Below are 23346 nucleotides of genomic sequence, written 5' to 3'. Positions count from 1 at the left end.
ATGTTTAAACATGACAGTGACGTGACAAGTGAACAAAGCTCTTTAATTTAGACATTGGTTTTGTGATGCTTTATCAAATGTGTCTTTAAATGTGCCTTCAAATTGGTTATGTGATGCTTTATCATTTATTTGATCAAAAAATACAGTAAAAACTCTAATATTGTTTTTAATATTAATATATTTTAAAATCAATTTATTCCTGTGGTGGCAAAGCTGAATTTCCACTTTGTGATCCTTCAGAAATCATTCTGATATGCTGAATTGGAGTTCAAGAAAAATTTCTTATTATTGTCAATGTTGAAAACGGTTGTGCTGCTTAATTTTTTTTTAATACAAATCTTTTTTTATTATTATAATCTACATTATATTATGTCTTTACTGTCACTTTTGATTAATTTAATGCATTCTTGCTTAATAAAAGAGTATAAAAAAGCACTAAGCAAATAGTTCTTGAAGTTCCTTAAAGGCAGAATGTCTTTATGTCCTTCAGGTATCTCTCGGAGTCCTCATCCCTCCTCGTCTCTGCACTTCCCTGCTGGTCCCATTCTCCCCCAGACCGCCTCGACCTACTTCCCACACACGGCCATCCGGTACCCCCCACACCTCAGCTCTCAAGACCCCCTCAAAGACCTGGTCTCTCTGGCCTGTGACCCGTCCAATCAACAACCCAGCCCGGTAAGATCATCCCATGGGGCATTCAAATACGCCTTATATGACTTTCAGCATACATCTCTATCACAGATCAAGGAATGTGAAATCCCAAATCATCCAAACATCCGCTCCACCAATCAGCAGCCATAATTCTTGTAAGGGAACTTGAGCCAAGCACAACTCTGAGCCTGTCATGTTTATTATATTCAGCAATGGATTTGTTAGCATGTCAAATACAATTTTTTGTTGAATTTGTACTCAAAAGAGGTCATATTTTCCTGCCCAGTTAAAAACCTTATGGAATACAACTGCAAATCTGAAGCTCCTGACTTAGTGGAGGAAAAGTGCTGTTTCTCATTCTACATGCAACGGGAGAGTTTCTTAAAATGATATTTATCTAAAAATTGCAATTCTATCATCATTTACTCACTTTCATGTTGTTCCAAACCTGTATGACATTACAGGACATAAAACATATTTTGAGAAATGTCTCAGTTATTTTATCCTTACAGTGGAAGTCAATGTTAACCAAAACTGTTTGGTTACCAGCTTTTTTTCAAAATAATCTTTGTTTGTGTTCCTTGGAGATATAGGCCCTACAGGTTTGGAACGACATGAGGGTGAGTAAATTATGACAGAATTTCCATTTTGTGTGTGTAAACGGTCCCTTCTTAAAAAAAAATTACTATTTAAATCTTTAGGTCAGAGAGAAGGTCATTGGTAAAAACTGCCAATTTTTTTTAGGGCTGTCAAACGATTAATCGCATCCTAAATAAAAGTTTGTGTTTACATAATATATGTGGGTGCACTGTGTATAATTATTTTTATATATATATATATATATACATACATACTTGTATATATTTAAGAAATATTTTCATGTATATACTGTATATAGAATTATTAATAATTTATATTATATATATAAATACATATTTTATATATAAATCATATTTTTTTCTTAAATATTCACGCATGTGGGTGTGTATTTTTATATATATATATATATATATATAAATAAACACAAAAAAATTATACACAGTCCACCCACATATATTATGTAAACACAAACTTTTATTTTGGATGCGATTAATCACGATTAATCATTTGACAGCCCTAAAAAAAACACAAGTGGACCTCAGGGAAACCAATTAAATAAATGATACCGGAAAGAATGAATTAAGAAATCAACTGCTTACTTCCTTGCTTATACAGTATGTTTAAGTGTGTGCAAGTGAGAGAGAGCCAGACAGAGGGAAAAAAAGACTGATAGACATGCCATCATGTTCTTTACATGGATTGGAGCCCATGTAATCTGAGCCAAAAAAAAGCTTACCAACGCCTTGGTCGGATTTCACCCTTTCCGTTAAAGCAACCTGCAGTCTAAACACCAGCATCCATCATCCCTGTTTCCTTCACACACACACACTCACAGACAACAGTTTCTCAGATTGTTGGGAGGGGAAAATCGGGGTTAAATCGGTCTAAAAAAAAAAAAGAAAGATAAATGTTTCAATTAAGTCATGGAGATGGTGTGAACATGGACTTTACATGTGGCAGCAGGAGCTGGAGATGAGTCTTCAGTCAGCTCGCTTCTGATTGGGTATTGTTTAGTTTCACATTATAATCTCCTGAACGTACACAATAGGATTTCTGATCGTAAATATTGATCAACGTTCTTCCGAGCAGATTCAGTCACTCTTAACACACCTCACACCACAGGAAAATCTGATAAGATAATCTGTAGAACCATCAAGATAATCGGGACTTTACCTATTATTGTCAGTAGGGGAGAAATAGTGTGTACCTAGCATTAAACCTTTTTGAGTGGATTTTTTTGTAATATTTAATTAGGCATGGTTTTTTCCCCTAATTTAAATGTAATCTTAAAAAACACCAATGAATTTATTTAATATCAATTACTGTTTTGCTTTCCAGGGGTAGTATCACACATCTGAGTGTTATTTCTTCTCTTAATGACTTATCATACACCCCAGGATGCCATCTGTGTAACATTAATGACTCAACAGAGTGAGAAACATTTGGAGTGGCTGGATCACTTTATTCTGACACTGACATAAAGAACTAACACAAAGTGTGAATGACCTCAGGAGTACCTGTAGGAGAGTCATGTGCCATTTCCACGTCAGACAGAGAGAGTGAGAGAACAGGAAATAGAGCCAAGGAGGAGGAGATCTCTGTGTCTAGGGGTGTTGCTGATGTTGGCAATAAAGGGGGGAAGAGAGAGAGAGTGTATGAGGGGAAGAAAGAGAGACACACACATTTATGAATCTTGCCCTGTGGCAGCCGGGCCCAGCCGATTCTGCAGACTCATTGAAATTCCCCCTACTGCAGTCTGACTGTAGCCAAGCAGTCACAAAGAACAGCCGCACCGGCCCATAATGCCGCTGACTCACTCACCAGCTATTGTTGTACAGGGCAGTGAGTGTGCAGTTTTACTCAGCGAGAATGCAAACGAGAGCCAAACCCTCAGAGAGCGAAAGAGAGCATGATACAGGGTTTTATGGATTTGCGGCCATGGTAGGATGACAGAACGATGCATAATGGTTCATTCACTAGAACAAAAAGTCATTTTTATTTTAATTTTTATTTATTTATCTTGGAAGAGGGACCATGTAAAATATTCATTATTCATCATTTACCAGGTTGTAGCACTTGTGCTAATTTACACCTGTAGTTTTTTCCACTTTAAATAATAGTTCTTTAGACAAATACAGCATGTTTGGAAATAAATTCTAATATTTTCACTAGATTTTGTGCTAGTTTCTTGCTAAAATTGTATCTTGCACTTGGAAAATGAAGCACAATGGCAACACTAGCATGTTTTGCATGTGTGCAATTATCAACAGAGATGGTTATTTACTATTTTTTACACATCTTCCTCTGTAAACATTTGCTTTACCTAAACAGGTTTTATCTAATTTTGAAAGCATTCCTATATCTCAAACAGTTCAATTCCCAGAGAATGCATGAATTGTATACCTTGAATGCAATGTAAGTTGGTTTGGCTAAAAGCGTCTGCCATTTATTATGTAAATGCAATTTAAATACATTTTTACAATTCATTTTGTGCCCTCAGCCTCATGCAATCATTTTCAATGTCAGGATTGATATACTGGCATATTCCATTGCACTTTTCCAAGTAGGACGTTGGAAATTCTGACTATTTTACATGAATGGAATGGAACACTGTATTAGTTCTCAAAATCAACATATTAGAGCTGGTAGAACCTGCTGTGGTGTCAAACATGCTATTTTTAGTTAGTAGTCCTAAATATGCTGAGACCATTAACCTAACTTGAAAGAATTTTACCATTTAGGGACTCTAAAGAACTAAAGAGAGGGTAACGCAAACACAGACAGTAGATGCATGTATTGTGATGTTAGCTGTGTAGAGGCAGTGAGGTGTCCCTCCCCACAGTGGCTGACTGTTGCCCTCTCTTCCTCTGCAGTTGAATGGCAGTGGTCAGGTGAAGGTATCCAGTCACTACATCTCCTCTCAGATGCTGGCCCCCCCACCACCCCCTGGCCTGCCCCGTCTGACGCTGCCCCCAGAGTCCAAATCCAGCACCACCTCTGCAGACGCAGCTGCCAGCTCACCCACATCCCCCAGTAAGTGGGACGCCTACAACCCATCCGTTCATTCGCCCTCTCTGTCCCAGAGACCCAGAGATAGCCAAAAACCCAAACAGCAGCACACACACATCAACAGGTAGACTTAAACCCCAGGGTTTTATAAATATACATTTTTTTTTTTTTTTAGAATAATTAAAATGTCAAGCAGATCAAGAAACCTTAGAAACAAATGGCTGGCTCAGAGTTAGTGGTCTGGCTCATGTCACAAACCCTTTACACAGTCACAAAGACACACATCTTGGTTTGGTCACCACTACAGTACCTTAATGGAGTCTTGGCTGCTTTTAATTGGATGACACACACACACACACACACACACACACACACACACAAATTCTACAATATAATTTTCTCTATTTCTATTTCTTTTGAACTTTCTATTCATCAGAACATTCTGAACACAGTTTCCTCGAGAATATTACGCTATATTATATATTAAACTGTTTTAAATGTTGATTAATAAAAAAAGTTAAAATATTTTTTCAGCAAATCAACAATTTAGAAGGATTTCTGATGGATCATGTGAAACTGAAGTATGGATTAATGATGCTGAAAATTCTGCTCTGCGTCACAGGAATAAATTACATGTTAACGAAAACATTTATTTTAAATTCACAATATTACTGTTTTTACTGTATTTTGATCAAATAAATCCTGCCTTGTTGAGCATGAGATACTTTTTTTCATGAGAGTTTATTTATATTAATAGTTAGAATAAACAATGCCTCATAGTTTTTTTTTTAAGTTAATTAGCATAACTATTGTTTTTTACAGTTACCAAGCACATTAATATATATTTTAAAACCATTTCAAATTCCGAATATGTTGATTTCAGTGTGAGAGAAACACACCAAGCATCTTTTCATCAGTAAACTGTATAAAAAGATACATTTGGATGACAAGTCGATCAGCTTTAATGGGCCAGTGCTTGCTGCCCTGTCCATTAATCATGCTAATTTAATTATTAATGCACAGAACAGCTCAATATGTTCACCATCCGCTGTGCTGCAGAATCCCGATGATCAATCGCCTCGATACGCCATCTCACACTGTCAGACTCAATGCTCGGCATGATTATTCAGCTAAAATCATGTGCCGTAATTATCCAAAGACCCATTTGATAAAGATTGATGCTTTGATTGTTATGTTGTGTTCCCTATTTACCTAAAAGACATGCTGGTAGAATTTCCAAAGAGGCATAAGAAAGCACATCTGCTTTTGTAATTGCTGATAATATAGTCTTCAAGAGATGAAGGCGCACATTCACTAACAACCGACTGCATTTACATAAACGCACAACAGAATCAGCCTCCGCTAGACAAAATATTTATTTACACAGTCTGACGGTAACGAAGATATAAACTGGCCCAATTACAGCATCAATTCAATGTCGGTGTGAAACAGATGCACGCTATACACACTCAAACTGTATCTGAGATCTGAATTGAATAAATCACCTGTGTGATTTAAATTTAAAGATACTTGAAACTGATATCACTGTTTGTGATTTGCATGAGCATTTTTGACACTCGCCACTTTCTCTGTTCTACTCTTAATCACAAATTTCTTCCTCTCTTTCAGCATATTCTGCTCCCGGGACGCCACCTGCCAACCGCTCCTTCGTAGGAATTGGTTCTCGAGACCCTGGCAGTCTGTATCAGGCACAGGTATCTCAACACATTTATTCACACACAAATCCACTCTCAAACATACAAACACACACCTCAGAGGAAATTGTAATGCTAATTATAGACAACTAAATAACAGCATTTTAACTATTGGAAACTTTGACTTTTTCTTGGTAACTTTCAGAAACCTAAGCACCTTGAAAATGTTGAAAATTCAATCTTGATTTCAAGCAGAACTTGAAAAATTCCCTTGAACCTCAGTGCCCTGAGGAAACACTACTACAGCTCTAGTCTGGACCCTCTGAGAGACCCAACCCTTCTGTGTTCAATTATAGATCAGAAATTAGCAGATACAGTAACTACAGCTAGACACTCTGCTGCCGAACGAAATGTGGTCTTTCACATTAAATATAGAGGCAGCCAATGTCGATTCAACACCTTAACCAATAGATGGTCAATTCATAGGTTGTCTGAAAAATTACTCATCAGTATTTTTTCTTGTCTTGTTTTAGGTGAGAAAATAAAATTAGGGCTGTCAAATGATTAATCGTGTTTAATCGCATCCAAAATAAAAGTTTGTGTTTACATAATATATGTGGGTGCACTTTGTATAATTATTTTATATTTATAAATACACACACATGCTTGTATATATTTAAGAAATATTTTCATGTATATACTGTATATAGATTTATATACAATTTATATTATATATAAATATAAATATTTTATATATAAATAATATTTTTTTCCTAAATATACATGCATGTGTGTGTATTTATATAAATATACAAAATAATTATACACACTGCACCCACATATATTATGTAAACACAAACTTTTATTTTGGATGTGATTAATCGCGATTAATCGTTTGACAGCCCTAAATAAAATATAGAGCTTACAAAATTGTGTTTAAAAATTGTTTTAAAAAAAATCATTTATCTATTTTTTTAAGCATAAAAATTTATTTTTAAGCCTTTTTTTGCTTCTAAAGTAAATTATTGTGTACTTTTTATTATTATTTAAATTGTTTTAATATTTGTATTGAAAGAAAGAAAATTACGAAGCCCCATTTCATGGCCACAAATTAACAATACTTTCCCACGACTTACTATTATGTCAGCATGTTTTACTAATTCGTTCTCTCTACTTAAGTAAATCGTGCACAAGTTACAATCATTAATTCCCTCATCTTACTAAATCGTGGCCATGATTTACTAAAACAAGGGGGGGGGAAAGGAATAAGTCATGGGACCGAATTCTTTATTCATGGCCACAATATGTCTATATTCTGGAATGCCATTATTATTATTTATTTTTTATTAAAAAATGTGTGCAGTGCACTATATATAATGCATTCAGCCTTCATATTTATCAATGACATGTTAACTTTTGCATGCTCAGCAAAATCCTGACCTTATTTTAAAAGGCGCAAAATAGCATCTGACATTTTTGTGATGCTTCACAAATCCTAGGGGACATCAGCCCCTAATAAATAAACTCTTGAAAGGTCTTCCTTAAGTTACAGCTGCAGTTACGTTTGATTTGGCTGGGGAATGCAGCAGTGCTCAGGTAAAATCTGAACTGTGGAGGTGATTGAACTGCATGGCTCACGAGTCTGAGCGCAATACTGCATTGCAGTGCTTTCAGATCCATAAAAAAAAGTGTAAATGCACTTGACTGAGCCATGTGATGAGAGAAAGAGAGAGGGACAGAACAGTGATCAATGAATAATGGAAGACTAGTGTGGGTTAATACGTATTTGAAGTCATTATTTCAAAACCTTCAGCCGTTTATTGCAGTTGTTTTTCATGCAAGTTGTGCACTAGAGAAAGTCTGAACTTTTCTGGCTCTCAGCTAGATGTGTGTTTGTGTCTTTGTATCATGAGCTAAGAGGGAGGGGAAAGAAGCCGTCAAATGAACAAATGGGGGAAAGGAGGTTCTGTTCAATTGCTCCGAGATGGTCACATCCAGGGCTGTCTGGTTGCTAGGGGAAACCAGACATGATGTAATTGGCGGAATCGGATGAACCTGTGCTTGAGGGAGAGGAAAAGGAAGAGTCCACTGCAGACCAATCAAATTGACCAATCTGTCTTGCACGACCGAGACTTAACACAAGGACTGCCCAGGGAATCACTGACTGTCCAGGCCTAGTTTGACAAAACACAGTTGTCTTTTTCTTTCTTTCACTGTAAAAAGTAAGTACAGTTGTTATAGCTGCATTCTGACTTTCTCTGTAAGCTATCTTTAGGTATTTGTACCTGATCTGACTAAAAAATATTTAACACTGAAAAGTGACACTTCACAGTGCAAAAAAAAGTTTTTTAATATACACGTTTATTTCTTTCTTCCCTCTTCTTTTCTCTCTCGATCTGTGTTTGTATTAAACTCCGACTTCTGTTGTTTTCTTTTCTCTGATGAAAAGGGTATTTTACTAACAATCTTTGTTTTTAGAGGAGCTTGTGTTTCAGCCTCACCTCCAAGCTCTCCCAAAGCATTGTAATTAAAGGGAGAGACTGTCATTTGTTAGGCCCTTGTGGTCTAATATGTCCCCCTACTTGGACTGTGAACCCGCCCTCGTCTCAGCTTTATATTTTCATAACCTAAACCACCTGTCACCAAGACAAAGCCTGTAGCTTTTATAGGGAACTAAATATTTTGTTTGGAGTGAACGCCTAACCACTGTTAGCCTGGGCTCTACTGGTTGTTGTGTTCTCAAGACAGACTGTTTCGGTGAGAAAGTTTCAGCTTTGGATGTGCCCTAGTGCAAAATGAAAATATCAGGCAGCTGGTAAAAAGAAGAATGGCCTGGAATGGTGGACTCAAACCCATGTGATGAGACAAAGCTGGAATGGTTACACTCCAGATTTTATACTTGGAAAAATATTTTAACACCAGGCCTTAAGCATTTTGTCTAAATATTTATATAGCTTTTGTTAACTGTTTTTAATATTAAAAACTGAATATTTGTCAAATTGTTATAAATATAACAGAAGTTGTGGTTCACTCTAAAAAATGCTGGCCAATTGTGGGTCAAATATGGACAAACTCAAACATTGGGTTAAAAATTTAATTTAAAAATGTGACCCAGTCGCTGGGTTTGTCCATATTTGACCCAAAATTGGGTTAAAACAACCCAGCATTTTTTAGATTGGTATGCTCACAGTTTAGCTAATCAAGTGTTATTTTAATATCATTGAGATACTTTTGTTTTGTTTTTGATTAATGCCATCCTTCCTTTAACCCATTTGTTTATTTTTCGTTTAATCAGCCTTAATTAATTTGATCTGATTCAGCTTACCAAGATAATGACCACTGAAAATGTCCACAAAGAAAGCAAATAGTATGTAATTGCATGGTACTGTTGGGTAATATAAAATATCTGCTTATTTTAACGTCTTTTAGTGGTTTTGCATTGGTTTGCATGTATCAACATTTGGATAGATGAATTTGATAATGACTCCCCATTTCCTGGCCCGTTCCTGTCGGTCTTCACCACATTATACAAACAATAACACCAGAAACTACACATATTCTCTTAAGCTGTTTTTATCATATTTAAATGTAAACACTAAGCAGGGCATCCATTTTTGAGGTGAGACAGGAGATTATATCTGCTGAAATATCAAAGTTTGAGTTTCCATAACATATACTGGAAAATCTCTCAACTTGCCACTCTAGAGAAAGAGAATTGTGGATTTATCTCATCGAGACATTTTCAGTATAGTAAAATGTCCTGTTGACAGCCAAGATGATATCCAAAGCTCTAGGATGTATATATTTTCCTCTGGAGTATTCAACATGAATTTTGACAAAGGAGTGGCTGTAATTGTGCTGTCAAAGTCACGAAGCACGAAAACACACACAATCCCCACAGTGCCCACTCTCATGGGCTCGGATTTGATCCAGTAATCAACACGAAATATGATTTGGGAAAATTGCATCCCAATTCACTATAGTAATCACTCAGAAAACAGCATCTTTGCGTTTCCCAGCAGTGTCAGCTGTCATTATAAACGTATTTCTCTTCCGGGCAATAGGTTCTAAGTGTCATGGGTTGTGTAAGGTTAACCTTAGCTCTAGTTTCAATAGCAGTATCAAATGATTCTCAGCTAGCTAGCTAACAGAAGTCAAAATAAACTGATTTGATTAAAAGATATTGATGCACGATATGATTAGTTTAATAACTTGTATTATGGCATTTTAGATTCCTGTTCGTACATGTGGATGGATTGTGATACTGCCCTTTTCATTAATCAATGAGCAAGAGCTGCCAAAACTCTTTGGCGCCACTGCTGTTTTTAATACATAAATGTGTCAAACTATTTTAACTTAGATTCTCATGGTTGTACGCTATTATCTGGGCACTGCATTGTGGATTTGGGGAGTCATTAGTCTGTGGTTTGGTGCTGTTCAAGAATCAAGCCATCAGTCTGATGTATACAAACTTTTCAGCAGGGAATAGGAACAAATTTTCCTTTTTTAGCATTATTAAATCAATACATTTGGGGGTAGTTAAAGACGTCTGTTGGACTGATGTGAAATTACTTAAACCTTAGTGGAAAATATAGAGCCAGGGGCTTACGGCATGAACTCCTTCCTTCTGTTTTTAAACCTTGTCAAATTTTAAAAAGACTTCAGCGGTTTGTGAATGAAAGCCAAAATCCTGTTATGCTTTTAAAAGGTTTGGGTGGGATTCTGCTGAGCGCTTTCTCTCTTTCTCAAACTCAAAGCTTTTTACTCTGTATTAGTTTTAATAGGTTCCTCAATTTTGGTCCAAGGCTAAGTATTTGCTGCATATTATCAAAAAAAAGACTGATTTGTTCTTATTTGGTTCTGCTTTGGATGGCAATGATTTGCATTATTTAGGTCCTTACGGACAGGAAACATGTACCACCTACTGTCACCACCACCACCTTTAAAACCTAAACCCACACACACACCTCACACACTAGCAGGGTATGTGTGTCTGTATGCTTATATATGCTGATTTGCTTATAAAGAAACATTTCTTACTATTAGCAATGTGCTTTTTATTATTTTTGTGTAAACAGTAATATATTTGATGTCTAAAAGAACAGCAATTATTAGAAATAGAAAGGTACTTAAAAATTCTTCTGTCATTTTTGATCAATTTACTGACCCCAGTCTTTTGAACAGTAGTGTAAATATCAATCATGAACAGAATAAATAATATTATCAAATGCATTTGGATACATGAAATGTGTCCATGAAAAATGGGTAATTTAAACCGGAATGCTATTCAACACCAATACATCATTTGAGATGTGATGGAAATGACATTGTGGTGAAAATGTTTGAGGTTTCAGAAAAATGCCAGAATTGTCCTCATTGGACATTGTTAGTAGAAAAAATAAATCAACTGGTATGAAAAGAGTTTTTTAAGAGAGCCAAAAGTACCCATAGTTGATGAAACCCATAGAAATCACAGTGTGCGTTCAGTTTTGATGAAATGGATCCATCTCAACTAGACTGCGGTCACGTTCAGATGAGTTGTTATCTGATTTAGGTGGATATCCCATAGCACTCCTCCTATTGTGTTACTTACATGTGCTTGTAAAGATGTCTTAGTCATTTTGATTCTCTCTCTCTCTTGCAGTCCTGGTATCTGGGGAACTGATTCTCACACACACAGACGAACCCGAGGAGGCACAGACATGGATTTGAAAAATCACTTTTTTTGTGGAATTTACAAGAAAAAAGTTGTGAACGAGATGCAAGAGGGAAAATCAGATATATATGCAGTATTTGTATATATATACACACGCACCCACACCCACACACATATATATATACACAATATGTGTGTATAGATATATGTGCACACATATTTATATATGCATAACAACGTACAGTATAAGATGCTTCAATACACTTTTTTTTTTGTTGAAAAAAGACAATGGAAATGGAGAAGGGCGTGAGAAAATTGCCATAGATGGAACGGCAGAAAAGAAGACAGGAGGATGTTTTTTTCTGGGAGGGCAGCCCAAACTATGGCGTACATTGATGGACTGTGTCGAAAAGGCCCACCCTGACTCCCTGCCTCTTGGAATGCCTCTCCTCAACCCCCCTCCTTCTGCTACAGGTGCTGCTTCCTCCTATATGCAAAATAAGTATCCTTTATTTTCTTAACGAACAGGGGCGAGAAACCTCAAGGAAGGGGTTTTTCCGCTAGCATTTCGCCACAGGTTTGGAGGTGAGCACGGCCTGTTTTTATTCTTTTTTTTAAGGCAACACGACATGGAAAAGGAAACAAAAAGATTGATGCTTCCGTTCACACAGCATTGTGGAAAAAGAAACAAAAAGGCTCCTTTTCATCCAGTTTATTGACAATCATGTTTCTGCGTCCTTGGTTTCAATTCAGAGGGTGACGTTTTCTAAATTACATTCTCCACCGTTTGTAACGGAGTCCACTTTTTGGTGGAAGCCCGTCATGTTTTTTGTACATCGGAGGAACATTAGTGGTACCTCAGTGACATTATACATCACAGTCAGCGTGTATACACACACGCGCACACACACACACAATTACATGTAAACACACCTATATAGAGGCAATGGCATGTACTGTTAAAGGCTACACGAGGTGTGTGTGAGCTGTAATGCAGCCTTCATAGGATGAGCCAGGGAATAGCAGGGGTGAATTAGCACCTTCCTCTCTTCGCAATATGAAAGCCCCTCATTCCCTGGGCCCGCTGTAAGTGTGTGTGTGCGCGTGTGCGTCCGTGTGTTTGTGCTCGTCATAAACATGGTAGTCCCTTATTCATCTCTGTGAGTTCACAGATTAGGGGGTTTTTGATTCATGTAGATACGTGGATTTTTTCCACATAGTGACAAAGGGAGTTGAAATATAGTTCTGTCATTACTTAGACAGTATTGGGTGTAGAGGATAGAAGTTTTCTCTCTGTGTAACTTGTTTAAATTTATTGGAAATTACAGGCATTGCACTACTTTGAATTTTTAATTTTCCTCTTTTGCAAATTCCTGTTCGGCCTAATCATACGGAATGCTGCGAATCTATTATTTTTTGTCATGTTCTGATCTCACGGTAGATGTGGGTTGGTTTCCCAGAAGCTAAAAGGCTGATCAGAGCAATCCTACATTTTCTATGTAAATGTCTCCATGTTTATGTGATTACTTTTATACGATTCCCATAGTTTAAGAAGAAAACAAAACAGGCTATCTTTTTCCCCATGTTTCTATTTCAAAAAACTATGACTGTTGTTATTTTGAAGCATATTATACACTTTAATCCGTAGGAATGTCAATGATTTGGATGTTTGACGTGAGACAGGTTGTAATGCGCAACGATGACAATACGAAGAGGTCAGTCAGTGGCTGAGCTCCCAGAGTTCATTGGGAGCCTTACGACCAGCATGTCTCTCTGGCTGGTTGCCTCAGAAATGGGTTGTTCTGCACTCTGAGATGTGTTGATTTGTACTAATGAAATAACATCAGGGCTTAATCTACAACGCTACCGAACCCAAATCAAGAAGCCATGAAAAGTGCCTGAGACATTGCGAGAATTTCATTTTAAAATCTTCCTCTTTTTTTAAAAGACTTGGATGTTTTGCTTCATCTACTGTGGGTTGTTGTTGCTGTAGAAGTTCAAGGGGTTGTTTTTATGCCCAGAGAGATATTTTAAAGGGCCTAGCAAGCCCCCAAGCCCCTCATCAGCTGCATGGGCTAACGCTTAGCCACAGGAAACCCAGATGGCTGAACAAAACACACACACACACCCTAATATTCTGCCGGAACATGACAAAATCAACACATATCAGAGATTAACTAGGTACCCTTACAAATACACACACCAATATGAAATAATATCCACACACTCTGGTTGCTTTTGCTAACCTTTTATAATGGCTTTGCATAGACATTCTGTTGAGTTGACCATAGACCCAGAATACATACAACATGACTTGTTTTAATGGTGCTGATATGAAAATTATATGGAAATCTCTATATATGAGTTATATATAACTGTGCATGGTGCTTTCAAAAGAAAAATCATGAGAATTAAGCTCAAATGACCACCTTATCGCTGACATGGGCGCATGGCAGATAATCTTAGTATTAGCTCTAAAGCTAAATGCTCCCCGACTTCTCCTTAATGACCCCCCTTGAGCAAAGAGCCAATGACACAGATGGATTTTACCTTTGTACCACATTGGTTTTGACTTTTATCCTATGATCCCTCTTCTACTTTGCACGATATTTTATAAACATATTATGTGCCTTGCCTTTAGTTAAGAACGATAATGCGTAATTTCAAAGGAGGTGAATTTGTTTTCTTTCTTTTTTTCTTTTCTTTTTTTATGTAACCAGGTGTCACCAATGAAAAAAATGCTGCATGTTTGATTGCCTGTCGTAATCAGATTAAGACTAACAGGTTACCTGATAGCTGTAGTTTTGGATGGGTGAGAGAAACTTGTTTTTTTTACCTTCTTCCTCTTTTAAAACCACCGTAGTTGGCAAATCTTCCTTGCATTATTTTTTTTACCATTATTTCACTCTACTTTTCATATAATGAGAAAGTAACAAAATCTGTGAAAGATGCGGTACCAGCTCTCTCCATATCAGCTCTGAGCTGATCTTTTGATTCCCTTTCATGTTAGGCTTGTCTTAAATTGTTTGGATTGTATGTTATCGTGTATTTAAATGAGTTTGTACCCATTATGGATGTGAAGAGGAGAGGCCAGAGATTAAAACTAGATGGCCATCCTCTATAAACCCATCAACTATTTTTGGTTAGTTTTAAATTCTGCAACTAAGCACTTAGCAAATTATTTTGCAATCAACAAGACTTGACTCCACAGCATGATGTTTGCTTTTTTGTCAAAGGGTCAAATTTACATTTCATTATTTCTGAAAACCTACACATTGTTAAAGGGATAGTTCACCACAGAAGGAAGTACACAAAAAATGTAGTCATTATTTATTCGCCCCCGTGTAGTTCCATGACTTTACACAAACCACAAAACAAGATATTTTGATAGATATTTTAGACCCCATTGACTTTTCAATTTGCGTAAAAAATAAATCATAAAGGTTTAGAAAAACACGAGGGCGAATAATTAATGACAAAATGTGAACTGTCCATTTAACCACTTTTTGTAGTAATGTTTAATGATTTCTGTAATTAGTGATTAAGTTGTTTTACCAATCGAGTCCCTTGTATATGTCCATGTGTTGATTGTAGAACCCATTCACAGAGAGTAGCTGAAATGTATTTTGTCCAATTCAACATACAGACACAAGAACTGCTGACTTTGTGTCTTAGAAAATGAATGAATACACCAGGATGTTTTTTCTTCTTTTTATAAAATTAGATGGTAGGAGATAATTTATAATTTGTAGCATGTAGTGTCAGGGGAGTATATTGCGGAGGAGAAGATATTGTGTATTTCTGGAGCTGGGTCGGGAGAGGCTAAGTTGTAGTTTGTGATGCAGTGAGTGTACAGTATTGTTTCTGCAATGGATATTGCAACGCTGGTAGCTAATACGATTTGCTGGTAGCTATTTAAAAGTTTCAGTCGAACGAGAAAGAACGAGAGCTTTTGTTTACATGATGCCTTTGGTAAGATCTTGATCGTGGATGATTTGTTGAGTCTGCCGTTGTCCACCCTGGCCAAATCGGAGTGCTGAAGCCAAACGGCATTCCATCTTTACCATGATCCAAACTTTTGCAGAAGTGCTAGCTTCATCAAGCAAGCAATTTTTCTTGTGTTTAACAGGACAGGCGATGGGACAGGGGTCTGCCTCGAAGCGTGGGGTGCTGTTTTTTGTTTATTCCAAACCCGTATTGAAGCAAAATTGGCAAACTTCTTCGTTTTAAATGAGCTGAAGCTCTCACGGCGTCTCTCCGGTACAGACTCGCATGGCCCGCCGCCTGTCCCGTGAAGATTTGCACTGCTCCATTTTCATCTTTTTAAAGCTGTCAACCCTTTGGCCAGGGTGCAATGAGCTGGGCTCAGTATAAACAGGGGTCTGAAGGTGGTTTCGCCAGCACAGCGGCTCTGTAGTGAGCTCTGCGTGCATGAGTCTTCTTCGTTTGCTTTTTGTATTCGCTAACATTGGCTACACACGGCCGAGAGATCGAAACACTTCAAGAGCAGGTTGTTACCCCAGTGTGTTCTTTTTAAAGTGGCCACAGGTGATGATTGAACTTGCTATGACGTGAATTATGCATTCGAGCTGATGCATTTAAAAAGAAACATTATCTTAATGTTTGATTTCGAAACCCTTTTTATAGAGCAATGATTATCAGTTTTATGCTTGTTGAAATGTTACATTTTGAACACAGTTATCTTGTGTATAATGCTTACCATATTTCCGGTAGAATGAGGCGAAATGTATATTAAAAATGTCTTTTTCTAAGAGAAAATGTTTTTTTGTTTGTTCGTTTAGGTTTATTAGTCATAAGCTTGTGGTCAAGCCACACAAAAAATTTGAAAGCTCCTTCTAAAGGATCTGCTGTTGAGAATATAATGTCAGCGCCATAAGCACACACCTTTCACAGTTATCAAGTGTTATTTTGATCACAACTTTAGTAAATTCAGCATCACTTGTCGTCATTTTAAACCGAGCCAACAGCTTCACCGAGCTTTGAGAAGTTTATCCTGGTTCCATTGCCTTTTTTTGTTGTTGTTATACTCAAGACTTATTTTAAACCTCTGCACTTATTTTTTCTCTTCTGCCATGCAAGCTTCAAGATCTTTAAACACATTTTACTGTACTTCTACTTGGAATATTGCACTAGATTTTAATAATACTTCTTTTTAAGGTTTGTTTCTCTAGGAATATTTCTCAGCTTTGATAACGTGCCGTGATGAAGATAGAGAGATAGAGCTGCTTGAATGGCACCATTTTATTTAGCTGTTGTCATTTATGTGAAAAATTTACCCTTTTAAGATGATGAAATTTACCCTTTTAAGATGCTACAACAATCATTTTTGAAATCAGTACTTTGTGTTTTTACATTAAACATCTAAACATCCGTAACAAAATACATTTACATAAGAATCAAGGAAATATTAAGAGAAAATATCTTGAATTAAGTGAATTTGTCTTGCCCACTTGTATTCATGCATTAAATTGGAAAAAAAAAAAAAAATTGAAACAGCATCCATTTATCACAGAATCCTGAGAAAAAGTATCGCAGTTTCCACAAAACTATTGAGCTGCAACATTGATAATAAGAAATGTTTCTTGAGCACCAAATCAGCATATTAGAATGATTTCTAAAGGTAAAATTCAGCTTTTCCATCACAGGAATATGTTTAAATGTTTAAATAAATGCAGCCATAAGATACTTCTTTTCTTTAACATAAGGTAATTTCTTAAATCACCTGTGGACAATCAATCAACCCATTGATAGTTTCATGGAGCATGCATAACTCGCAGGATTTTAGACCTCACTCTTCTGCGTGCCTTCCTGGATTCAGCATAGAGCTGTTGGATGGGGGTTTACGCTGTGTGATCTTCCCCTGTTTTTGTAAGATCAACCTACTCACGTCTGGAATGTGCGTCGCTGAAAAGATTGTTTAATTCCGAGGGCCAGGCACTTTAATTAGTCATTGACACATGTAATTATGCTGAACAGAATGTAAATTTCCCCGGCCCAATTTCCCTGTTCACCCACGGACATAAACAGGATGTGAGGAGACCCTACTCAGGCATACGTGAGAGAATTAGACGTGCATGAGTGTTTCACTCTTACGGTTTCCTTTTGCGGTCTGCGTAATGTAAACCTCGCAATACCACGAGCTTTGCACGGTCGAGGTAGATAGAAACGTGAACGTGGTCAGATCTTTGTTTTGTCTCCTCTCAGTAAGGGCTGGACATCCTCTTCAGGGCTGAGGCACTGGAATGCAGTTTCTACACTTTCCTTCCTTCCATTTTCAATGTCGTGACACTTGGCAGGATGCATGTCACAGTTCTTGTTCATGATTGAGACTGAATCTGAATTGGATGATGTGCAGTTATGTCTGTCTGCACTGGTTTGGATCCCATAATGACAGCTCGATCAAGCTTTTTGGTTTGAAATCAGACTAGCAGTAATACACTAAAGGTTTTTAAATGATCTGGAAATTGTACAGCATCTATGCAACTAATCCTGGCTTTACTGAAATCTTGTGCTGAAAGTTCTTGCTAATATTAAGGACAGTTTCAATGTGTGTAAAGCCATCCAAGCTAGGCTAAACCTACTATTATTGTCCTCTGTAGTATAGTGAAACTAATGCTGCGTTTACATCTGGTCAGAATTAGCATAATGAGATTTCAAGATGTTCACAAAATCACTACATTAACCCACCTCTTTTTGCTCTTTCATATATATATATATATAAAGAGAGAGAGAGAACTAAAGTCATATTGTTCACACACTTGTTCAAAAGTTTGGGGTCAGTAGGAATTTTCTTTAAGAAATGAATACATTTATTCCGTAAAGATGCATTAAACTGATCAAAAGTGACAGTAAAAACATTTATAATTCCATTTCAAATAAATGCTGTTCTTTTAAACTTTCTATTCATCAAAGAATCCTGGAAAAAATGTATCCTTTCTTCCACAAAAAATGTAGTTGATTGAATGATTTCTGAAAATTCAGCTTTGCCATTATAAAAAAAATACATTTTAAACTATATTAAACAGAAAGCAGTTTTTACTGTATTTTTCGCATTTAAAAGAGACTTAAAGGGATACTCCACTTTTTTTCTTTTTTTTTTTTTGGAAATAGGCTCATTTTACAACTCCCCAAGAGTTAAACAGTTGGATTTTACCGTTTTCGAATCCATTCAGCCGATTTTCTGATATTTAGAAGAATATCAGTAACCAGACAGTTTCTGGTCCCATTGACTTCCATAGTATATTTATTTTTTTCCTACTATGGAAGTCAATGGGAAAACTCAACTGTTTTAACTCTGAGGGAGTTGTAAAATGAGTCTATTTCCAAAAAAAAGTGAAGTATCCCTTTAAGTTAAAAACGTACCAAGCCCAAACTTTTGAACTGTAGTATATTGTATATAATATGTATTAGTGCTGTAATTCTGACATGACATGAATGCAGCATTATATAATTCTTCTTTGCCCAGGTCTAAAACTGTCACCCCCAAGATGTTCAGACATGCGAGGTCATTGATTATGCTGACATTTTCCCATTCAAAGTATGCAATTCAAGCACTCAAACATACTCGTGTTGCTGATTGAGCTGTGGGGGTGAATGAGGGTTTTAGTGCGAGTTTCTGGTGTACAGTTCTATAGCAGATAAATATGAATGAAGACCCATCCTTAACTGTAGAATGGCTAATTATTTCTACGCTCCCTTTTTCACTCCTAGCAAACCAGCAATTCAAATCTAAGGTATATACATTGGTATAAATGCCAAAATGGGTTAAAAACACAATTTTAACATGCAGTGCCTGTCGTATCGTTTTTCTCTGGTTTCTTTTCCTCACCCATGTGTTCTTTGTAAACCGTGAGCTGTTATGTGGGTTTTCGCTGTATTGCTGACATCATCTCGGCAGTGTTGGCCTTGATTGGATACAGCTTTTGTTTATCAAACGTTTTTTGTACGCTGTTGTCCAACCAAGGGGTCAGATTTGCCAAAGCCTCTCAATAACACAACCTCCGAGTGCTGCAACATATTGACCTCAACTAATGTTCGAGGTTGGTACAGTCGATGCTAACGATGCTAAGAATGTTAGCGTGTGTTAAGGGCTTTACTAAATCTGGCCCTAAGGTTGAAATGGCTCAAACGGGGTGAAGAAAACCTATCAAGTCATGTCTCTGTTCATAGGATAGAAAAGCCATTTGTGGGCTTTGCAATTTATGCAATATTTTGATAAGTCATTTACAAATGAATTGCCAAAAACACTCTGACGTACCGCCTACTCCTGAATTTTTGAGACCCCACAAAACAATCACGCATCAACATTTCAGGGTGCACTCTCCCCCATTAGAACAATTGTTTTGTTTTAAATGAATTATGGTTTAATTTCTATAAATACTTCTATTGTTGTTGTTTTGTTTGTTTTTAAGCATGCTGTTTTCTCTATCTTTGGACGCTTTGAGTTGAAAGGAGAAAGATTGAAATGTTTTTTCAGAGAGCATTCTAATGCAGTGTTAAATTTCAAGGTTTTTGTTAGTTTTTCCTTCCTCTTTTTTTTAATCACATTATTCTTTACAAATATTACCATAGTAGTTACTCATTAAACGCTTGCTTGCTGCACAGATAAACACACTTCACACCAGGAAGGGGCATGTGGACATTTAGTTCAGACACATTCACAACTTGACATGCTTCCATGTTCTTTTGGAAAGCATTGGATTTTTGTTATTCGTCTTTGTTTCTCCAAGAACCTCGCTAAATTGTAATCTATCAGCAAAAGTCGGTATGTCGGTTTTGAAACGAATGGGAAAAGACTTTTTGTTTTTCTCATGCACAACAAACTAAATTTGCCATGTGTTTTTGAACTGGTGTGAGGGGGAAATTACAGCTTTAACAATATTTCATTATAACATTGTATTCAGCCATCGCTGTTCGCAAAAAAAAAGAAAACCGCTCATGAATACAGTACTGGAAGTGAGTATGTTTCCCTATGCAAAAAAATAAATAAAATTAAAATTAAATAAAAAATAAACAAAGCTATGCTACAACTCAGAATTGAGGTGACTTTGTGTTTTTCTTTTCCAACCGATTAGACGCACGGTCTGCTGAAGTTTCTTGGCATGTTTTGAATGTGTATGTAGATTGGGCTTGATTATCAGTGTTTTGGAGTCATTGCTTTGTGTGTGTTGGATGTATACCTATTCGCTGTTCATTTGTAGATCAACGTGGACCCAGGCGAATACAGCCCTTGTGCCTCAGGACAAGCTAATTTTAGCTCAGCTGCTGAAGCTCTTTCGGCATCACCATTGCAGAGCCAGAAAAGGGAAAGATGTTTCCAAGACGTGGCATGACATATTGTATATCGCTCTGCAAATGGCGAGTAACATTTTGGGTAATATATTTTGGTGAATTCAACTGAATATAAGATAAATTAGTAAGCACATACTAATATCAGCATACTCTACTTGCTTTAGACATATTTTTCATGCCAAATCTTATTTAATAAGCTGTGTCACTGTAACCGACACTCAATGGCAGAGGATGACTCATTTCAAGGCGGAACAAACTTTGGATCACCAAACATTTTAAATGACAGTTTTAATTCCGTGAGTACGAGCTGCATAAAACAGGAGACTTGGAAGAGAGAATGAAAGAGCAAACTGAACACTTGCGGTTAGAGGTTTGTTTTCAGTTCAACTTGGCCGAGGAGCGTAACACACCTGACTCTAATCATCCCTCAATACATTTACCCCAGATACAAGATTGTTGGAGCCGCTTTTGGAAAAGTATAATTTCAGCTCTGGAAAGGAAGTCAAGTTTTATTTCATTTTAATGGTTCAAAATAGCACAAGCCAGCTCAAGGTCCTTTTTCTTTAAACATATGAAGGGGGTGAACGAGTGCAATAGCACTTGTCGAAAGCTTCAAGTGAACCTCGCCAGGAGCCCCTCATGAGCTCACTGCAGAATGGGAGTCAAATTCCATAACAGACACTAACCAGAGGTACCTGTTCAACTTCAGTGTTGCAATGAAACGCTAGCTTTTGGACAGCAAATGACAAACCTGTGTTCGAAAACCAACTCATAGACATCTGACTCATATACAGTGTGTGATATTCTATAACAGTTTGATAAACAGAACTCGATACTAAGTAACTTAAATTTTAGACACTTCTCGCCAAAGAAAATAATTTAAGTACGAGTGCAAATCAATGTTTATGAATGAATCAGCGTTTTTAAATGATTCGGCTGAGTGAATGAATCCATGACTCAATAATAGAGTAGGCTTAGTCGATTGTTTTTTTTTTCTGCATGAATCAGTGAATCGGTTGAGTAAATGAATCAGTGATTCACTCAGAAAGACATTCGCATAAAAGCTTCAAAAGCTAGTGGCTGTGAGCAAAAGAGCCTTGATGTGGTGCCCGGTGTGACACTTTTTTATGACCTTTACTCATAGAGTGAGCCGCTAACAGCCCAACTCCCCGAAGCCTGGGCCAGACTTCTCCCAGATCGGTCTGAAACTACAGTTCTCCACTCCAAAGAAAACAGCATGGCCTCGGGAGTTGCCTGAACTGCAGCTCTCAAGCAAGAGGAAACCTAGCTTGATTCACGAGTCTCTAAAGAAACATTTTAGTTACTGGCTGAGCTGATGTTGGCCGAAAGATGAGGACACCAACACTGCCATGCGCACCAACACAGGGCCTCTAGTCTAAACTATAAAATTGAGGTCAGGGGTGTAAACATATATAGAGGAAAACAAATGTGCTTTTCTGTAAACATGCTATCATTGTAAACATGTTAATAGGTTCCACAGGGCGATTCACTGTTACGAAGTTGATGGCAAAGTAAAGTTTATAGGGGCTATATGTAGAATTCAGAAACCTTTGTGGCTGTTAAGTGAACCGCAGCCAGCAACTTTTGATTGAATACTCCCGGTGAATTTTTTTTTTTCGTTTTTTGGTTACAAGTTTAAAACAATAAGATGTTGGAAGTACTTTTGCTGAGATATACTTTTAACAAACACCCAGACGCTGTCCATGCTTCCCAGAACTAAAGTACGGTTGCATGCTTTGCTCTCAGTAGAAAAATAAGGTTATGTATATAGATTTTTCTAAAATGTTTTCATTTAATATGGTTATCTACTGCGTTTATTATTTTATTTTTTTCTACTGCATTTGCATCAATGTGTATATATATATATATATATATATTACAGAATATTGCTTTTAAATAAATAAATCATGTCTGGTAACATTTGAATTATTAATATATTCATTTTAAATGTATTATCAATGCCCAGTCTATTAGTACTCAAACAGAAATTTTAGATTTACTTTTTACATATTTATAATATTTAAAAAAATAAAACAAGTGTTTTTAAATGGATCTGGCCTTATAACATGCACTGATATTACAGGTACAGGTACAGGGTGAGGGTGGTCTACTCTTTGTCCTGCACATTGAGAGCTGCAGAAGGTGGAATTGTGGTTGTTTTGATTATACCTATTTAGACTTGAAGGTTCAAAGTGATTTCTCTCTCCTTAGTTTCTCTCTGTGCTTATGAGTTTAATATCTCGATTTACAGTACGCGATGTGAAGTCCTTGTAAAAGCATGCGGCAGTAATGGGCTCCAGATGTCTTAACAAAGGACTGCAACTCCCCGAGGACTCCCTTCTCTGCAACACGATCACAATCAGGTCACTCCGCTATACAGAGACACTGCGATTGAGAGCGTGCCTGTGCAGTATGAACGTGACCACTACTGTTTGCTTCTCG

At 36.9% G+C, this 23346-nt stretch overlaps 1 protein-coding gene across 7 annotated transcripts in view; it reads left to right on the top strand.

Annotated features, from left to right (window-relative positions):
- nfic (nuclear factor I/C) overlaps nucleotides 1-20628 on the top strand; it is a 116662-nt gene extending 96034 nt beyond the window's left edge. For 4 of the 7 annotated variants that reach the window (XM_089119711.1, XM_039677528.2, XM_039677511.2 and 1 more), the window contains exons 8-12: nucleotides 491-675; nucleotides 1245-1271; nucleotides 4125-4284; nucleotides 5890-5975; nucleotides 11560-20628. In XM_089119711.1, the coding sequence (XP_088975837.1) occupies nucleotides 491-675; nucleotides 1245-1271; nucleotides 4125-4284; nucleotides 5890-5975; nucleotides 11560-11580 (479 nt within the window). In that variant the 3' untranslated portion in view covers nucleotides 11581-20628. Of the gene's footprint in view, nucleotides 1-490; nucleotides 676-1244; nucleotides 1272-4124; nucleotides 4385-5889; nucleotides 5976-11559 lie in introns of all 7 variants that reach the window. The other 3 variants (XM_089119713.1, XM_039677521.2, XM_039677538.2) reach the window with 3 other exon arrangements.
- Nucleotides 20629-23346: the final 2718 nt, after the last annotated feature.

The sequence above is a fragment of the Pimephales promelas genome, chromosome 14, assembly GCF_988280905.1.
Source record: "Pimephales promelas chromosome 14, fPimPro1.hap1.1, whole genome shotgun sequence".
NCBI classification, from domain to species: domain Eukaryota; kingdom Metazoa; phylum Chordata; class Actinopteri; order Cypriniformes; family Leuciscidae; genus Pimephales; species Pimephales promelas.
Note: the sequence above shows the minus strand (reverse complement) of the source record. Positions and strands in the feature narration are given on the sequence as shown.